Here is a 19,077-nt window from a genome sequence, read left to right as displayed (position 1 = left end):
AACTATCAGGTCAGACGACACAGAGAAGCCATTGAAATCCACAAGCATGTGGACAACTTCAACAGAAAGCAGGAAACCATGAAAATGAACACAATCTGGCTACCCATATTAAAAAAAAAACAACTCAAAAATTAGAACAGTAGATGTGAAGCAACACTCTGAGGGCAGAGGAGCTCCAGGGATGGCTAATGACTCTGAACAAAGGATGCCCTCCAGGCAAGAGACAAACCTTTCCAATGCTAATTAAGGCGATTAACTGCAACATTAACGCTGGCTTCCAACTGACAAAGAACTTTTCTCACACCTTGAACTCTCCACAGATATATATAAACCTTCCTTGCCTAGTCTCTCCATGCCTCACAACCTCCGAGGTTGCCTGCCCTAGATGTGGGCGAAACGTCAGGAGAGAATACTTCTGGAACATGGCCACACAGCCCAGAATACATTCAAAGTCCTTCCCTGGAACCTCTAGTTGGGGCATCGGATGCCAAAAGATCTTTCTTCTCAACAGGGAGTTCTGTTCTATGGTTCTGTGATTCCTCTCAAACAGTCCTCCTCGTCCAGCCCATCACAGCGGGGGGGGGGGGGGGGGGGGAGGAGCAGGGGAGTTTGGGGTCATCCGTGTAGACCTCGCCCAGCAGGGCCATGGAGATGTTGAAGGGCACGGGGGAGGGAAGGGAAGGGAGCCTCGCGGGACCCCACCGTGGGCTCCGTGGGCAGGGATCCGACCCTCTGGCCCCTCCCTCCCTTCCTTCCTTCCTTCCCCTTGGCGAGCCTGGGGGGGGGGGGCGAGAAGCGCGGAGACCCCCGGAGCAGAGGTGCCGCTCGGCGTGTGTGTGTGTGTGTGTGGAGGGGGGGGCGAGGGGTGGTGGGGTCTCTTGCCCCCTCCTTCCTTCCTTCCTTCCTTCCTTCCCCCCATGCCCCCTCCCCCCGCCCTGCAGGGGGTCTTAGGGCCAGGCAGCGCCCCCTCCCCCTCCCCCCCCCCGCCCCCCGATCACTTGCCGGCCTGGCTCTGGGCGTCCTCTCCCGGCGGAGGCAGCGGCGTCTGACCCGCCGGACTCGCCTCGCCCGCCCGCCCGCCCGCCCGCCTCTCCGCCCCTCCCTCCTCCCTCTGCCCCCCAGAAAGAGAGGGGAGGGGATGCCGGCCCAGGCCGCTCTTCCTCTCTCCCTTAAAGGCAGGCAGGGGGGAGGGGGGAGGGGGCTCGAAGACTCTCGCCCCCCCCCCCCCCCCCGCCGGATGGAGCCCGCAGAAGCCTTGGACTCAAGCCCCGCCCCCCCCCCCCCACACCCCTGGAAAGACCCTCCTCGGAGAAGGCAAGGCGGGCTGGAGAAACTCGGGGTCAGATACGTCACTCACGCTGAGATGCCCCCCCCCCTCTAAGTACAGTAGAGTCTCGCTTATCCAACGTAAACGGGCCAGCAGAACGTTGGATAAGCGAATATGTTGGATAATAAGGAGAGATTAAGGAAAAACCTATTAAACATCAAATTAGGTTATGATTTTACAAATGAAGCACCAAAACATCATGTTAGACAACAAATTTGACAGAAAAAGTAGTTCAATACGCAGTAATGCTATGTAGTAATTACTGTATTTATGAATTTAGCACCAAAATATCACGATGTATTGAAAACATTGATTACAAAAATGCATTGGATAATCCAGAACGTTGGATAAGCGAGTGTTGGATAAGTGAGACTCTACTGTAGATGGACCGAGAAGGAAGCGGGCAGCAGGGCGCCCATGGGGAGAGCGTGATGCGGGCTAAAAGGGTCCCCGAAGAGGGTCTGCCCTGGAGCCAAGCACGCCCAGGGGGCTTCACACACCCTCTGGCCCCTCGATGATCCGCCTCGGAGGTGAAGATCCGCCCGGAGGCCCTGCCCTCGGTCCCGCCTCCTTCCCATAGAATCCTAGAATATTTATTTATTATTTACAGTATTTATATTCCGCCCTCTTTCTGAACCCGAAGGGGACTCAGGGCGGATCACGTTACACACATCAGGCAAACATTCAATGCCTTTTAACATAGAACAAAGACAAGACAAACGCAGGCTCCGAGCTGGCCTTGAACTCATGACCTCTTGGTCACAGTGATTTGTTGCAGCTGGCTGTAGCCGGCTGCTTACCAGCCTGCGCCACAGCCCGGGCCTAGTAGAATCCTAGAGTTGGAAGAGACCTCATGGGTCATCCAGTCCAACCCCATTCTGCCAAGAAGCAGGACATCACATTCAAAGCACCCCTGACAGATGGCCATCCAGCCTCTGCTTAAAAGCCTCCAAAGAAGGAGCCTCCACCACGGCCCGGGGCAGAGAGTTCCACTGGTGAACAGCCCTTCTCACAGGGAGGAAGTTCTTCCTGATGTTCAGGTGGAATCTCCTTTCCTGTAGTTTGAAGCCATTGTTCCGTGTCCTAGTCTGCAGGGCAGCAGAAAACAAGCTCCCTCCCTCCTCCCTAGGACTTCCCTTCACGTATTTGTACATGGCTATCATGTCTCCTCTCAGCCTTCTCTTCTGCAGGCTAAACATGCCCAGCTCTTTAAGCCGCTCCTCATAGGGCTTGTTCTCCAGACCCTTAATCACTTTAGTCTCCCTCCTCTGGACGCTTTCCAGCTTGTCAACATCTCCCTTCAACTGTGGTGCCCAAAATTGGACACAGTATTCCAGGTAAAGTGGTCTGACCAAGGCAGAATAGAATAAGGGGGAGCAGGACTTCCCTGGATCTAGACGCTATTCCCCTATTGATGAGGACAGAATCCCATTGGCTTTTTTAGCAGCCGCATCACATTGTTGGCTCATGTTCCCCTTCCTCCCCACGAGGACTCCAAGGTCTTTTTCGCACACACTGCTGTCAAGCCAGGCATCGTCCCCCATTCTGTATCTTTGATTTCCATTTTTTCTGCCGAAGTGAAGTCTCTTGCATTTGTCCCTGTTGAACTTCATTTTGTTAGTTTCGGCCAATCATCTCTCTAGTCTGCCAAGATCGTTTTGAATTCTGCTCCTGTCTTCTGGAGTGTTGGCTCTCCCTCCCAGTTTTGTGTCGTCTGCAAACTTGATGATCGTGCCTTCTGACCCTTCGTCTAAGTCGTTAATAAAGATCCTGAACAGAACCGGGCCCAGGACGGAGCCCTGCTTGTGGCACTCCACTTGTCACTTCTTTCCATGATGAAGACGACGCATTGGTGAGAATCACCCTTTGGGTTCGTTCGCTTAGCCAATTCCAGATCCACCTCACCGTAGTTTTGTCTAGCCCACATTTTACTAGTTTCCTTGCCAGAAGGTCGTGGGGGACTTTGTCGAAGGCCTTACTGAAATCTAGGTTCCCCTTCCTCCCCATGAGAACTGACTCCAAGATCTTTTCCCCACGTTCTGTTGAGCCAGGCATCGTCTCCCATTCTGTATCTTTGCCTTCATTCATCCTCTCCTTCCTTCCTTCCTTCCTTCCTTCCTTCCTTCCTTCCTTCCTTCCTTCCTTCCTTCCTTCCTTCCTTCCTTCCTTTTTCCTACGTGTGGAGACCCAAAGGCAACCCCATGGCGGAGCCCTGTACCAATGCTGTCCTTGGGGTTAATAATAATAATAACAACTTTATTCTTATATCCCGAAGGGACTCGGGGTGGCTTACATAGGGTCAAGCCTGGATAAAAACAATAACAATATAAAACACATTAAATGGAGGGAAAAAGCACAATTATATATAACTAGCTTTGCCCGGCCACGCGTTGCTGTGGCTTATGCTTTCAGAGTGTTGCTCTTTATTTACTGTCCTGATTTTAGAGATTATATTGTTCTGTATTATTATATCACAGTAATTATTACATATTATATTTATAATCTTATATTATCTGCTTAGAACTGGATTATATGAGTCCCTTCTACACAGCTGTATAAAATGCACACTGAAGTGGATTATATGGCAGTGTGGAGTCCAGATAATCCAGTTCAAAGCAGATAATCTGTATTTTATAGGCAGTGTGGAAGAGGCCTAAGTGAGGCCTAACTCTGCCTGTCCCCTGGGCTGAGTGAGTTGCTAGGAGACCAAGTGGATGGAGGTTAGCCTTCTAACTGGCAGCAATTGGATAAAAACAATTATTCTTCTCCCTCTAATGAGGACTTTATTTTTCTTTCCTTTTTGTTGTATGAACGTAGAGGCATGGATGAGGGGTTGTGCTGCCAAGTTTAGTGTTTCTGGGATGTGTAGTTTTGTTGTTTTGTCCTAGGCCGAAATTTCATTACCCTTTTATATATATAGATTTTTTCGTGTCACGAGCAACCAGAGTTGCTTCTGGAGTGAGAGAATTGGCTGTCTGCAAGGACGTTGCCCAGGGGACATTGCCCAGATGTTTTGATGTTTTACCATCCTTGTGGGAGGCTTCTCTCATGTCCCTGCATGGAGCTGGAGCTGACAGAGGGAGCTCATCCACATTCTTCCCGGGTGGGATTCGAACCTGGCAGCCTTCAGGTCAGCTACCCAACCTTCAAGTCACAAGGCTTTTATCCCCTAGGCCACCGGAGGCTCCTAATTATAAAATTAGACATTAACATATAACAATAAAATAGCAAACGTAATAAAACATGATCTAAACACAAAGAGATTATAAAAACAGACTGAGTGTATTTATTTATTTCCAGGGTGGGGGGACTCAGGGAGTTAAGACAGTGTGTCTTAAGTCAGGAATGATGCAAAGGTCAACAACAACAACAACAAGAACAACAACACTGTCTGGCCTGCATCTGCTCCTGTTTCTGCTTCTTCTGTGTTTGTTTACATTGCTTTGGATTCTCTTCTTTTGGACCTACGTCTTCCTGATGTGGAATTTTTATCAGCGCTTTGAACATTTATTTCTTCCCAGACGGCCTTGAGTTCCCAGCTGGGAACAGGGCAGGACATTCATAAACAAAACAAAAGTATCCATGACCCCCATCCCTTGCTTGCCTTGTTTTCTTTGCTTTTAACTCCCTGCTTGAAGCAGCTGTGACCTTTCAGAACAACCCATGGCCATTTAAGGCCCGTCCTTTCTGCCTGCTTTTGAGCTTTGCGTGCCTTTATCTCGGAAGCCACCCTGGACCCTGGGGTTGGGGAAATAAATAGAGCAACACAATGCGGCACAGCCGGATCAAAGCGGAGTCCAAACAGGACGTTGTGGTCAAAGGGGGAAGGGGGGGGTCCGGACCACCCAGCAGCTCTCAGCGGATGGACAGATGGAAAGAAGTCGCCCAGGAGCAAGCCAGGCCTGGACTCGCCCTAGAAACCAAAACCACTTTGGACACATCATGGGATATAGAACCCTAGAACTGGAAGGGCACCCCAAAGGCCATCCAGTCCAACCAGGCAGGAAGACTTAAGCAGAGCCTACCCAACAGATGGCCATCCAGCCTCCATCGGACCCCAAGGCAGCAGCAGAGACTATGGCTGAACATGAATGGATGGGTGTCCCACAGAGTAATGGATTCAAATGGCTGAGAGAATCCACCTGAATATCAGGAGGACCTTTCTGATAGTAAGAGCTGGAATATCTTGCTGCTTTGGAGGCTTCTTCTCTAGTGGTAGTGAAACAGAGGCTGGATGTCCATCTGTCAGGAGGGCTTTCATAGAATCTATATATATAAAAGAGTGATGGCATCATGGCGACCCACAAAACAACAAAACTACAGGCCCTCCAACCTCGAAATTTGACAACACAACCCATCACCCACGCCTCTAGGTTGATACAACAAAAAGAAAAGAAAAATAAAGTCCTAATTAGAGAGAGAGGAATAATTGCTTTTATCCAATTGCTGCCAGTTAGAAGGCTAAGCTCCTCCAACTTGGTCTCCTAGCAACCCAATAAAAATAATAAAAAACACTAAAAAATTAATACAATAAAATACTATAATAACAGAAAATAACTAAAAATAATACAAGAAAATAATAAAATATAATAAATAAAAATATAACTTACAATAAAATTAATTTAAAAAATTCAAATAAAGTCAAATAAAAATTACACAACAATTTTTAACCAATACCACCACCACTTTGCCACAGCAACGCGTGGCCGGGCACAGCTAGTCATAGAATAATAGAGTTGTTAGAGAGCACATGGGCCATTTAATTGAAGCCTGGGATGGTGGTGAGCGTCCCACCTTCAGCCCAGCTCAGTGCCCAACTAGCAGATTGAAAACAGCAGTGAGTAGATAAATAGGTACCGCTTGAGCGGGGAGATATTTTAATGGCACCATAAGGAAATACCGGAAAAATGCAGGGATCAAAAAAGGAGGGAGTCTGTGAACAGGGCTCTTCAACATGGAGGACGGAGCAACAGCACCCCTTGTGGACAGAACTGAGCACAACCCCAGGACGCCAAAGATGGGGAATGCCTATACTTACTTACTTAGGTGATCCCTCGTAGTTCGAGGACGATTGTCTTCCACCTCGGGGGTGTGTCCGTACGTGGTTGAAGAGACCTATTCTTGATCTGCATGTTCTCCTTTCCGCGGTGAGGATATCGGTTTCCAGGTGGAAGGCGGTCCCGGTCAGGGTTGGCTTGATGGGCCTTCCTCTTGGCACGTTTCTCCCTTAAGCCCTCCGTTCATTCGTGCCTCTTCGAACTCCGCAGCACTGCTGGTCACAGCTGACCTCCAGTTAGAGCGCTCAAGGGCCAGGGCTTCCCAGTTCTCAGTGTCTCTGCCACAGTTTTTAAGGTTGGCTTTCAGCCCATCTTTCAATCTCTTTTCCTGCCCAACAACATTACGTTTCCCGTTCTTGAGTTCGGAGTAGAGGAGCTGCTTTGGGAGACGGTGATCTTTGGGCATTCGGACAACGTGGCCAGTCCAGCGGAGTTGATGGCGTAGGAGCATCTCTTCAATGCTGGTGGTCTTTGCTTCTTCCAGCACGCTGGCATTTGTCCGCCTGTCTTCCCAAGAGATTTGCAGGATTTTCCTGAGGCAACGCTGATGGAAACGCTCCAGGAGTTGGGTGTGACGTCTGTAGACCGTCCACGTTTCGCAGGCGTAGAGCAGGGTTGGGAGGGGAATGGCTTTGTAAACAAGCACCTTGGTCTCTCTACGGATGTCCCGATCCTCAAACACTCTCTGCTTCATTCGGAAAAATTGCTGCACTCGCAGAGCTCAGGCGGTGTTGTATTTCGGTGTCGATGTTGACTTTTGTGGAGAGGTGGCTGCCAAGGGAGCGGAAATGGTCAACGTTTTCTAATGTGACACCATTAAGTTGTATTCCTGGCTTTGCAGAGGGATGAGCTGGTACCTGTTGGAAGAGCACTTTGGTTTTCTCGATGTTCAGTGAGAGGCCGAGCTTCTCGTCTGCTTCTGCAAAGGTGTTGAGAGTGGCTTATAGGTCTTGTTCTGAATGCGCACAGACTACGTTGTCATCGGCATATTGGAGTTCTATAATGTCGCAGCTAGCCAATTGGATTCCAAACTCTCAACCCCTTCTGCGGAAGTTGCACCCTCGTCCAGGGAGAAAAACCCCAAAACAAAACTGTCCTTTGGTAAAGAAAGATTTATATAAACAAAACATACAAAACACAGTCCTTTGCTTTTATCAGCAGCAAAAACAAAGCTTTCTTATCTTGACGCTTTAACCTTTGTGGTTTCTGGACTCTCCGTCTTCAAACCTCTCTTCGGTTCCACTTCAGTAGCTTTTCAGCAGCAATACCATCTTTGCCACCATCACAAGCATCTTCATATTCACCTTCACATAACACAACACACCACTCCACTCTCTCCTCACTCTTCTCTCAAACAACTCTTTACAACAACACCACCATAAGAGTTACTCAATCTCTATTAATAGCCCTCAATCTAAAGCAGGTGTCTTGATTGCTGATCAAACACTTATTCATTTTCACATAAGAAATGACCCAAATCATATAAAACTCTGACATATAACAGATGCTGTGGTGACCTTGGTTTTGGCTCTCAGTCTGCTGAGGTTAAATAGCTTGCCATCTGTCCGAGAGATGATTTCCACTCCGGTGGGAAGCTTCCCATCAACAAGGTGAAGTATCATAGCGATGAAGATGGAAAATAAGGTGGGGGCAATAACACATCTCTGCTTGACACCTGATTCCACCTTAAATGGGTCACTTTGGGAGCCGCTGCTGTCCAAGACTGTTGCCATCATGTCATCATGGAGGAGCCGCAGGATGTTCACAAATTTGTCAGGGAACCCGATTTTTTGGAGGATGGTTCAGAAATGCCTATACACCTCTATCTGTACTATTGTCTGTCCTGTCTGTGTGTAACGGCATTGGATGTTTGCCTTTATATGTGTTCTGTCATCCACCCTGAGTCCCCTTCGGGGTGAGTGAGTACTCCTTTGGCCTTGGATTGTGTCTCCTTGCCTGGCAGAAGGAGGTTGGACTGGATGGCCTTTAAGGGGCCCTTCCAAGTTTAGGATCCTATGATTCTATCATACAAGGTGCCCAAAGTGCAGCAGTTGGACTGGGTGGTATTTGAGGGGAGTCTCTTCCAACTCTTGGATTCTAAGGACTTGAAGAAATGGCAAGGATTGGGCAAGAGGAAGGGGGCTGTGGCCAGATGGGCTCCACCAAGGAGAGCCTACGAGCAGAGCAGGCCATGGCAGAGTCCGCACTGTGTTGCCAGAAGGCGGATCCAGTTTGGTGACTCCACAAGAACAACAACACTCGCAACAAGAGTCCCTTGAAGGAGGCCTGCTTCCCTTCCCTTTTCCTCCGTGTAAACATCCAACTTGGATCCCCAGCTGGGCCGCTGTTCTGGGCTGACCGACTCTGCTTTGAAGAAGGAGGGCTTGGGCCAGCGGTCAGTGCCATTAAAAGCAGGGGTCACGCCAGGGCTCCTTCCGGTCAAGCGGGAAATGTGCCTTGGAGCACGTCTCCCTGAGAGCAGACTGCAAATGCCAAGAGAACCTCTCCTTGTGCATCTCTTTGGGGGGCATCTAAAGTGGGCCCCGCTTTAATTGCAATGGACTTGTGGGAGTTGTAGTCTCACAAAGGCTTCTGCCTTCTCTGATGCCGGGGCCTCCCCAAACTACAATTCCGAGGTTTCTATCACACGGAGCCATGGCAGGGAAAGCGGTGTCAAAGTGCATTCATTTTCCAATATAGCAGATGCACGCTTCAGAAAAGCCGTGTTTTCATGCCGAAAGGTGGCAAAGGGCGGGCTCTGGGTTACACAACTCTCTTCCTCAGCCGCACTTGTTCCGGGCGGGAATCTCATGTGTACGTCTTTCCCTTTGCATGGAAGGCTCTTTCCCAGAACAAGGCGCCCATTCTGTGCCTGAGCAGGCATTAGCCGTCTCCAAGGCCGAGGAATGCGTCCAGAGATTACAAAAGTGCTCTGGTCTTGCATGCACTTTGGAGCTTGAGAAGGGCAGAAATCAGAGAAGGCTGGTTAGCAGCCAGCTGCAATAAATCACTCTGACCAAGAGGTCACGAGTTCGAGGCCAGCCCGTGTTGGGGTGAACACCCGACAATTAAAAATAAAATATAGTCCCTGCTCGTTGCTGAGCTAAGCAACCCGAAACTTGCATCTATCAAGTTGTGATGTCCCATGGGCCTCGGAGTTCTGACCCCAGCGCCATCATGGATCATGATGATGAGAACATGGGTTTTTTGCCGTCTCAGCAGGAGACGGAGCCATTCCAGATGCCTGTTGTGGACAATTCTTGCCAAGAACTCATTAAAACAGACCTTGAACCAGTTCTTCCCAGCGCTTCTCCCCCCTTTGCAAGAAGGGAGTTCTATCAGGCGAGCCGTTTCCAAAGGGAACAAACGAGGAGAAGCGCGAGATTAGCAGCCAGACAGGACGTTAATTAGCTAGTTTCCCCTGGGAGCTTTCAGGGAGGAAACGCATCTGGACGAAGATGTGTTTCGCTTCTTTTTCCCTTGGGAAAGGGAGCTCTGGACACCTGCTCTGCAGGAAGATTAAAGTTCTTTAAAAGTTCCCCGCACTGGTGAATCCGTTGCGGAGTCAACAGATCAGCTTAAGGATTAACTTCGGTTCCAGCCAAGTGTGGACTGTGTTTGAGTCTGCAACCTCCAGTTCCTTCATGCCTTGCCTTGCCGTGTTTCATGACCTATCTCGCCGTGTTTTCCAGCCTTGCATCTTGAGCCAAGTATCCAGTCTTGTCTCCAACTCCCTGCCTTGGACTTACGTTAACTTCAGAAAAACTCCTGGACACTTTCCCCACTCTAACTGCTTTGAAGTGGAGGGTGTTTCGGTTCTGGAATTATAACTTTGTACTCTAATATTATATACTGGACAATATGTTTCTGGACTATATTTGACCTTCCCAGAAAGGTCTATTGTTGGACTACATTTTCTATTTGTTTTTATCCTACTATAATATTTCCTTAATAAAGATATTAGATTGTTATTGGCCTCCGTGTGTTGGTTCTTAGTGCTCCGCTGCCAGGGCGTGACACAAGTAGGAAATTTAGATACTACTTGTATGCGGGGAGGCTAATTTACGACACCATAAAAATCATCCAGCCGCTGTTGGAATGAGGAAGTGCCGTCGCAGTGGACGATGAAGCAACTGCTCCCCCTGTGGCCGGAATCAAGCATACCCTTAGGAAGCTGGAGAAGGTTTCAATTGCCTCTGTGTCTGTCTCTATTCTATGTTATATGGCATTGAATGTTTGCCTTATATGTGTTCAATGTGATCCGCCCTGAGTCTCCTTCGGGGTGAGAAAGAAGGGCGGAATATAAATAAGAGAAGGGAACCGCATGGACCATCAAGTCCAACCCCCTGAAATGCAGGAAAGGAACCATCAAAACACCCCTGACAGATGGCCATCCATCCAAGGAAGGAGCCGTCACCAGACTCCAAGGAGGCAGAGATTTCCACTGCCAGACAGCTCTCACGCTAACCAAGGTGCTTCCACACTGCAGAAGGCAAGCAGTTTGGCGACTCTTGAATTGCCATGGGTCCATGCTGTGGGATCCTGAGAGTGTAGTTTTCCAAGAGCTTTAGCCTTCTTTTTGTTGGGAATCACCCTGGAGGACTCAAGTCTAGATGTATTCAGATAGATGATTGAGTTAGATGGAGGGAATCCTTTCCCTGTTTCCAAAGCATGCCTAGATAGGCTTCACTGTGTTTCACTCTATCTTGTTTACCTCACATCCCTTACTTTGAAGTTAGTGGAAATGTGAATCTTTAGGGACACTAACTTCTCATTGGTCAGAATGTCTTTTATGGCCCCAATAAACTGGACCATGAGGTTGGAACCATTTTGGTTCAGTCTCTCCTCCCTTTGTTCTTCTAGCAACAAGAAGCATCTTGCTGTCTCTCCTGGCAAGATGTGACTATTTAGATGTTTGTTATTTTTCCTTTCTTATTTTTCCTTAGAAACCAGTCTAGAGTAGACTAGACAGCTCCCAAGCCTTTCTATCTACAATGGAGTTCTTTTTACCTGAATAAATACTTTTTGAACTTTTATTGAGACTCTGCAGTCCATTGCAATCCTAAATAGACAAAGGCTTCTCTTGCTCACCCCGTGTAAGTAACTGCTGCCTTTGAAAGCTTTGCTTTTGCTACTCTGCTGCCTTTTGGTGGAATCTCCCCCAGAGAGGGTTCAATTGAGTCTAACCGCTCAGAGATTACCACAACACTTTTTCAAAGAAGGCCACAGCCTCCTTGATTCCACAGCAAGACTAATTCCTGATATTGCAGTCAACTGTGCTGGGGATGCTTTCAATTAATAATGACTGCTTATAGCCAAGGTTTCCCTGTTTAAGTTTTAATAATGCTGTATTTACTGGGTTTTACCTGGTCCTAGTTATGCAAGTGCCAGTCCATGCAGCCTCTTATGTAGTATTCTATGGGAGTATCTCATCATTAATATATGTAGCATTTTAATGATTTATATAGGATTTTAATTCTGTATTTTATATTGTGGGGCCCCTGGTGGCACAGTGTGTTAAAGCGCTGAGCTGCTGAACTTGTAGTCCTAAAGGTCCCAGGTTCAAATCCCGGGAGCGGAATGAGCTCCTGATGTTAGCCCCAGCTTCTGCCAACCTAGCAGTTCGAAAACATGCAGATGTGAGTAGATCAATAGGTACCGCTCCGGCGGGAAGGTAACGGCGCTGCTGCTGCTCAGTCGTGATCTCATGGCACTCAATGCAGTCAATGCTGGTCACATGACCTTGGAGGTGTCTATGGACAACGCCGGCTTTTCGGCTTAGAAATGGAGATGAGCACCAACCCCCAGAGTCAGACACGGCTGGACTTAACGTCAGGGGAAAGCTTTACCTTGTAATGAGCTGTACAAAACACAGTAACAGTTCAAAACATAAGTAGTACACAATATGTATATTAGAGCATCATATACATATTACATTCACAGAATCAATGCTCAGTCCTATGGTAGATAACCCAAAAGTATCTAACTGAGTATTGTAAATCAAACAAGATGACATAAGTCTCTGCAGTCCTAGAGGATTTAATGGCTTAAAAGCAAACCGATTCAGAGTCTCTGGATTCTGGAAGGATTCCTCAGGACTCCACAGGTTTAGAATCAATGGTGAAGCCAAGGAGACAGAATCAATGCTGATGTAGATCCTGAGTAGCTGGTTATTGACTGGAGTAGGTGGTAAATATAGCCGTTTACGCCATTTACAATTGGTTCCCGGGTTTTATCCCAGTTTCGGTAACCCTTCTTCTGATAAGCGGCAAATGTTTTATAATTTCTTTATTGATGGCTCTGCTTCAGGTATTATGTTTGCAGTATCAGTATGCTGTTGTGGATTTTGTGGTCTAAGCATCAAATAAACTTGACCTTGACCATAGCACTGAGCCATGGCAGTTTAAGGGGACTCAACTGTATTTATTCTGCAATGCAGATGCCCTTTGGGTTCCTCACCAGCCAGGCAGTTCAATAAGCGATCCCTGTTCTGCTCCATCTGCAGTGTCTGGATTGTCTCGTAAGACCCACAAATCTCATTTCCTTTGAAAACTGTGCTCCCTTTTGAGAAAGGAAATGGGCAAAGCCTGCCGCTGTGAGATACGGCATCCCAGCAACACCATGAAAGGTTTCAGAGGAACGTCAACATTTGCCCCAAAAGGCTGAACAGGGCATCGGGTTACAGTCTGTGCTGTAGACACGGGTCCAAGGTCTGGGGGTCCTTCTGGACTCATCACTAAGCCTGGGGCACAGGTGGGCCTTCGCACAATTACCTTGAGAAGCCAGGCTTGGCCATGGTGGTCCATGCCTTGGTGGCATCCCATTTAGACCACTAGAAGGACCCTCTGCTTCAGCTCCTCCACTGGCTGCCAGGTTGTTTCCAAGCCCAGTTCAAGGTGCTGGTTTTGACCTTCAAAGCCCTAAATCAGTGGTTCTCAACCTTCCTAATGCCACGACCCCTAAATACAGTTCCATGTGTTGTGGTGACCCCCAACCATCACATTGTTTTCGCTGATGCTTCGTAACTGTCATTTTGCTACTGTTAGGAATCGTAATGTAAATATCTGATATGCAGGATGCATTTCCATTCACTGGGCCAAATCTGGCACAAATACCCAATACGCCCCAATTTGAATACTGGTGGGGATTGGGGGAGGATTGATTTTGTCATTTGGGAGTTGTAGTTGCAGGGATTTATAGTTCACTTACAATGAAAGCATTCTGAACTTCACCAACGATGGCATTAAATCAAACTTAGCACACAGAACTCCCATGACCAAGAGAAAATACTGGAAGGGTTTGGTGGGCATTGAGCTTGAGTTTGGGAGTTGCAGTTCACCTCCATCCAGAGAGCACTGTGGACTCAAACAATGATGTATCTGGGTTCTTGTATGTCTTTCGGGCTGTGTGGCCATGTTCCAGAAGTATTCTCTCCTGACGTTTCGCCCACATCTACAGCAGGCATCCTCAGAGGTTGTGAGGCATGGAGAGACTAGGCAAGGAAGGTAAATATATATATCTGGCTACCAGTATTAAAAAACTCAAAAATCAGAACAGTAGATTGGAAGCAACACTCTGAGGGCAGAGGAGCCCCAGGGACGGCTAATGACTCTGAACAAACAAATTCCCCCCAGGCAAGAGACAAACCTTTCCAATGCTAATTAGCGTGATTAACTGCAACATTAACTGAACTGAAGACCTGGTGGTGTCGGCAGATTTTTGAGTAATTATATTGGACTACTGCCGATTTCTGAGCCTGAATATATTGCACAAGATTTCCCTAGCCTAAAATATAATTAATATATATTAATATATTGGGTTTATGGTTCCCGTCCCCTTGATCTGGTCATGTAAGTGTGATTTATTGTTATAATTGTATTATTTTACTTTGTTTAATAATGTGTATTATGTTGTTATGTAATGTTTGTGTTGCTTTTATGACTGTAAACTGCTCTGAGTCCCATCCGGGAGATAGGGTGGTATATAAATAAAGTCGTTTTTATTATTATTATTATTATTATTATTATTATTATTATTATTATTATTAATGCTGACTTCCAACTTACAAAGGACTCTTGTCACACCCTGGACTCTCCACAGATATATATTTACCTTCCTTGCCTAGTCTCTTCATGCCTCACAACCTCTGAGGATGCCTGCCATAGATGTGGGCGAAACGTCAGGAGAGAATACTTCTGGAACATGGCCACACTGCCCGAAAGACATACAACCCTGTGATCCCGGCCATGAAAGCCTTTGACAACACAATGATGTATCTGGACCATTCTTAGCACAAATACTCAATATCCCCAAATGCAGTGCCCAAATGGCCTCAATCTTTGTCATGCTTACTGTCTCATTGCTACATGAGAACAGTTTTGAAATTCAGAATTAAGCATCGGACATTGAAGTATAACACCAATGTTTCTTCACCTATAATAATAATAATAATAATAATAATAATAATAATAATAATAATAATAATAATAATAATAACTACCTATTATTATCTGCCTAGAAGATCAGGGGGCAGAGGACTCTTACAAGTAAAACAAGCAGTCAAAGAAGAAGAACATGCCCTGGCAGAAGATGGAAAGCAAAGTGAAGAACCTGCTTTGATTGAAGTCAAAAATCAGAAACTCCTCAAAGCACAGCAGACAAAAAACCAGTACAAGAAAACCGCACTACAAACTAGAGCTGACAGCTGGCACAACAAAACACTGCATGGAAAGTTCCTTGACAAAATTGAAGGAAAAGCTGATAAGGAGAAGACCTGGCTCTGGCTCACGAATGGGACCTTGAAGAAGGAGACAGAAGGCCTGATCCTTGCAGCCCAGGAGCAAGACATCAGGACAAATAATAATAATAATAATAATAATAATAATAATAATAATAATAATAAGGAGAAGACCTGGCTCTGGCTCACGAATGGGACCCTGAAGAAGGAAGGAGACAGAAGGCCTGATCCTTGCAGCCCAGGAGCAAGACATCAGGACAAAGGCCATTAATAATAATAATAATAATAATAATAATAATAATAATAATAATAATAGAAGACCTGGCTCTGGCTCACGAATGGGACCCTGAAGAAGGAGACAGAAGGCCTGATCCTTGCAGCCCAGGAGCAAGACATCAGGACAAATGCAATTAAGGCCAAGATCGAAAAATCAGCTGATGACCCAAAGTGCAGACTGTGCAAGGAAACCGATGAAACCATTGACCACATCCTCAGCTGCTGTAAGAAAATCGCACAGACAGACTACAAACAGAGGCACAACTATGTGGCCCAAATGATTCATTGGAACCTATGCCTCAAGTATCACCTCCCTGCAGTTAAGAACTGGTGGGATCACAAACCTGCAAAGGTTGTGGAAAATGAACACGCAAAGATACTGTGGGACTTCCGAATCCAGACTGACAAAGTTCTGGAACACAACACACCAGACATCACAGCTGTGGAAAAGAACAAGGTTTGGATCATTGATGTCGCCATCCCAGGTGACAGTCGCATTGAAGAAAAACAACAGGAAAAACTCAGCCGCTATCAGGACCTCAAGACTGAACTTCAAAGACTCTGGCAGAAACCAGTGCAGGTGGTCCCGGTGGTGATGGGCACACTGGGTGCCGTGCCAAAAGATCTCAGCCGGCACTTGGAAACAATAGACATTGCCAAAATTACGATCTGCCAACTGCAAAAGGCCACCTTACTGGGATCTGCACGCATCATCCGAAAATACATCACACAGTCCTAGACGCTTGGGAAGTGTTCGACTTGTGGTTTTGTGAAACGAAATCCAGCATGTCTATCTTGTTTGCTGTGTCATACAACGTCATTGTGTCAATAATAATAACTACTTTATTTTTATACCCCACCCCATCTCCCCGAAGGGACTCGGGGCGGCTTACATGGGGCCTGGCCCGATAAAACAAACAAATAACAGTAACAAAGCAATAAAACAATTATCCCAGTAAAAAACACCAATATCAATAAAAACAATCATTAAAATCAACAAGCAGGATACAGTGTTAAAAACAGGAGACTAATTCGTAGATCCCAGGCGAAATGCAGAGTGATACGAAATGGGGAAATGAAATTTCACAGTTGGACAATAAAGTGCGGGATAAAATGGCAAGACAACAACAATGGGACTATTATGGAATGGACAGATAGATCAATCCAGCAACAACAAAACATCGAAGGCCTTTTACGGGAAAACATCTGGCCCATTTAGAGTAGTATGGGATCATCTGTTTTAAATACTCAAATCTGTTTTAAATACCCCAAATACTCAATATCCCCAAACTGGTGGAGTTTGGGGGAAAACAGACCTTGATATTTGGAAGTTGTAGTTGCTGGGATTTGTAGTTCACTTACAACCAAGGAGTGCCTTGAACCCCACCAACAACAGAATTGGGCTTTTGGTGGGAGGATTGGCCGTCTCTTTCTGAAAGGGAATAGAAGGACAGGCGCATCCTTCGCTGCCAAAGTGACTCCTAAGACCAGGGGTCCCCAAACTAAGGCCCGGGGGCCGGATGCGGCCCTCCGAGGTCATTGACCTGGCCCCCGCCCTCAGTTTTATAATATAATATATTGTATATAGATATAATATTGATAATAATATTATAATGTAATACAATATAACACTAATAATAATACCATATAATAATATTAATTATATATTCTATATTACATATAATATTACTAATAATATTACAGTACAGTGGTATAGTTCAATATAGTAATATATAATGCTAATATTGTGCTATGCTAATAATATAATATATTGTATGTACATATAATTTGTAAGCCACTCTGAGTCCCCTTTGGGGTGAGAAGGGTGTGATATAAATGTAGTAAATAAATGCAGTAAACAATAAATAATAAATAAATTTTAGACTTAGGCTCACCCAAAGTCTGAAATGACTTGAAGGCACACAACAATAACAACAACAACAACCCTAATTAACTTGACTATCTCATTGGCCAGAAGCAGGACCACACTTCCCATTGAAATCCTGATAAATGTATGTTGGTTAAAATTGTTTTTATTTTTAAATATTGCATTGTTCTTTCATTGTTCTTCTTCTTGTTGTTGTTGTTGTTTTTGCACTACAAATAAGACATGTGCAGTGTGCATCGGAATTTGTTTGTATTTTTTTTTTCAAATGATAATCCGGCCCCTCAACAGTCTGAAGGATTGTGGACCGGCCCTCGGCTTTAAAAGTTTGGGGACCCCTGCCCAAGACCATCACAAATAGGCGCTTTCCGATGTTCTTTGGCAACCCTCTTGGCACCCCCTCGCGACCCCCCCCCCCTCAGGGGTCCCGACCCCCATGTTGAGAAGCCCTGCCCTAAGTGGCTCAGGTCCAACTTAGCTATCTGACCACCTCTCCTCACACCAACCTGGCCTCTCCTTCTGACCTTCAGCGGTTGTCTTGCGTCTCAAACGCGGCTGATGATGACAATGACGGAGAAGGCCTTCTCGGCAGCGGAATTCCCTCCCCAAAGAAGTCCAGGCAGCTCCCTCCCTTTCTTCCCTTAAGAGCCAATTATAAACTTTCCTGTTCAGACAGGCCTTCAGAGAGGAAAATTAATCCAAAGTGCCAGAAAACGCCGTAAGGTTCCTGACGGGAGCAGAGGGCAATATAACGCGACGTGATGCCACATGAATGCAAATGTATGCTGTCCTTGTTTTTAAATTGTTCCTTTTGAGATGTTTATACTTATTTCTTGTCTTATTGGTTTGGAATAATGTATTTGGATTGTGGTTTGTACGCTTTCGGGCTCCTGGTGGTGGCGCAGTGTGTTAAAGCGCTGAGCTGCTGAACTTGCAGACCGAAAGGTGCCAGGTTCAAATCCTGGGAGCGGAGTGAGCGCCCGCTGTTAGCCCCAGCTTCTGCCAACCAGCAGTTTAAAAACATGCCAATGTGAGTAGATCAATAGGTACTGCTCCGGCGGGAAGGTAACGGTGCTCCATGCAGTCATGCCAGTGGCCACCTGACCTTGGAGGTGTCTACGGACAACGCCGGCTCTTTGGCTTAAAAATGGAGATGAGCACCAACCCCCAGAGTCAGACATGACTGGACTAAACGTCAGGGGAAAACCTTTACCTTAACCTTGTATGCTTTTAATATGTTGTAGGCTGCTTTGGGTCCCGTGAGGGAGAAAAGCAGGACATGAATAAAGATGATGATGAAGATGAACATCATCATATGGTTAGTGTAGGCTCATACAATGCACCTCAGTGCCATTCACGCTGTATTGTATGGGTCCACACTGACCATATAATGTAACCACAGACTGCATTATATGGCAGGGCAGATCCAGCTCCACTCTTGGGAAAAAGTTGGCCAATAAATGGAATACGAATTGATTAATTGGGCAATTGATGAGTTGATAGCCTGCAGAAACCTAGGCAAGAGTTGCCCCGCTCCCCCGCTCTCTCTCTCTCTCCCCTTTTGGGTCTTTTGGTCCCCTCGTTGTGAGGTCACGGGAAGGCCGCCTTGCTCATCCCGCTTCCTTCCTCTGGCTTCCACGTTCAATTCAGTTGAACTAAGGGGGCCAAGCGCCATTAATCTGTAAGCTCTTTGCAGAGCCAACAAGGGACTTTGCTGCAGCTGAAGTTATTATCAGGGCATTCCAAAAGCCTGAAAAGCTAAAAACAAACTCTTGCCGGTTGTGGATTTGCACGG

General features: G+C 46.5%; 1 protein-coding gene across 4 annotated transcripts in view; it reads right to left on the bottom strand.

Annotated features, from left to right (window-relative positions):
• pltp (phospholipid transfer protein) overlaps positions 1-17,927 on the bottom strand; it is a 42,935-nt gene extending 25,008 nt beyond the window's left edge. The window contains exon 1 of one of the 4 annotated variants that reach the window (XM_062979257.1): positions 17,789-17,927. Coding sequence is in view for 2 of the 4 variants with exons in the window: in XM_062979258.1 (XP_062835328.1) it covers positions 342-481 (140 nt within the window). In the remaining 2 variants the exon portion in view is untranslated. Of the gene's footprint in view, positions 1-341; positions 530-1,002; positions 1,117-17,788 lie in introns of those variants that run through there. The other 3 variants (XM_062979256.1, XM_062979258.1, XM_062979255.1) reach the window with 3 other exon arrangements.
• Between the last annotated feature and the right edge of the window lie 1,150 nt (positions 17,928-19,077).

This window comes from Anolis carolinensis, chromosome 4, assembly GCF_035594765.1.
Source record: "Anolis carolinensis isolate JA03-04 chromosome 4, rAnoCar3.1.pri, whole genome shotgun sequence".
Classification (NCBI taxonomy): Eukaryota; Metazoa; Chordata; class Lepidosauria; order Squamata; family Dactyloidae; genus Anolis; species Anolis carolinensis.
The sequence above is the reverse complement of the archived record's forward strand: the minus strand, read 5'-3'. Positions and strand labels throughout refer to the sequence as shown.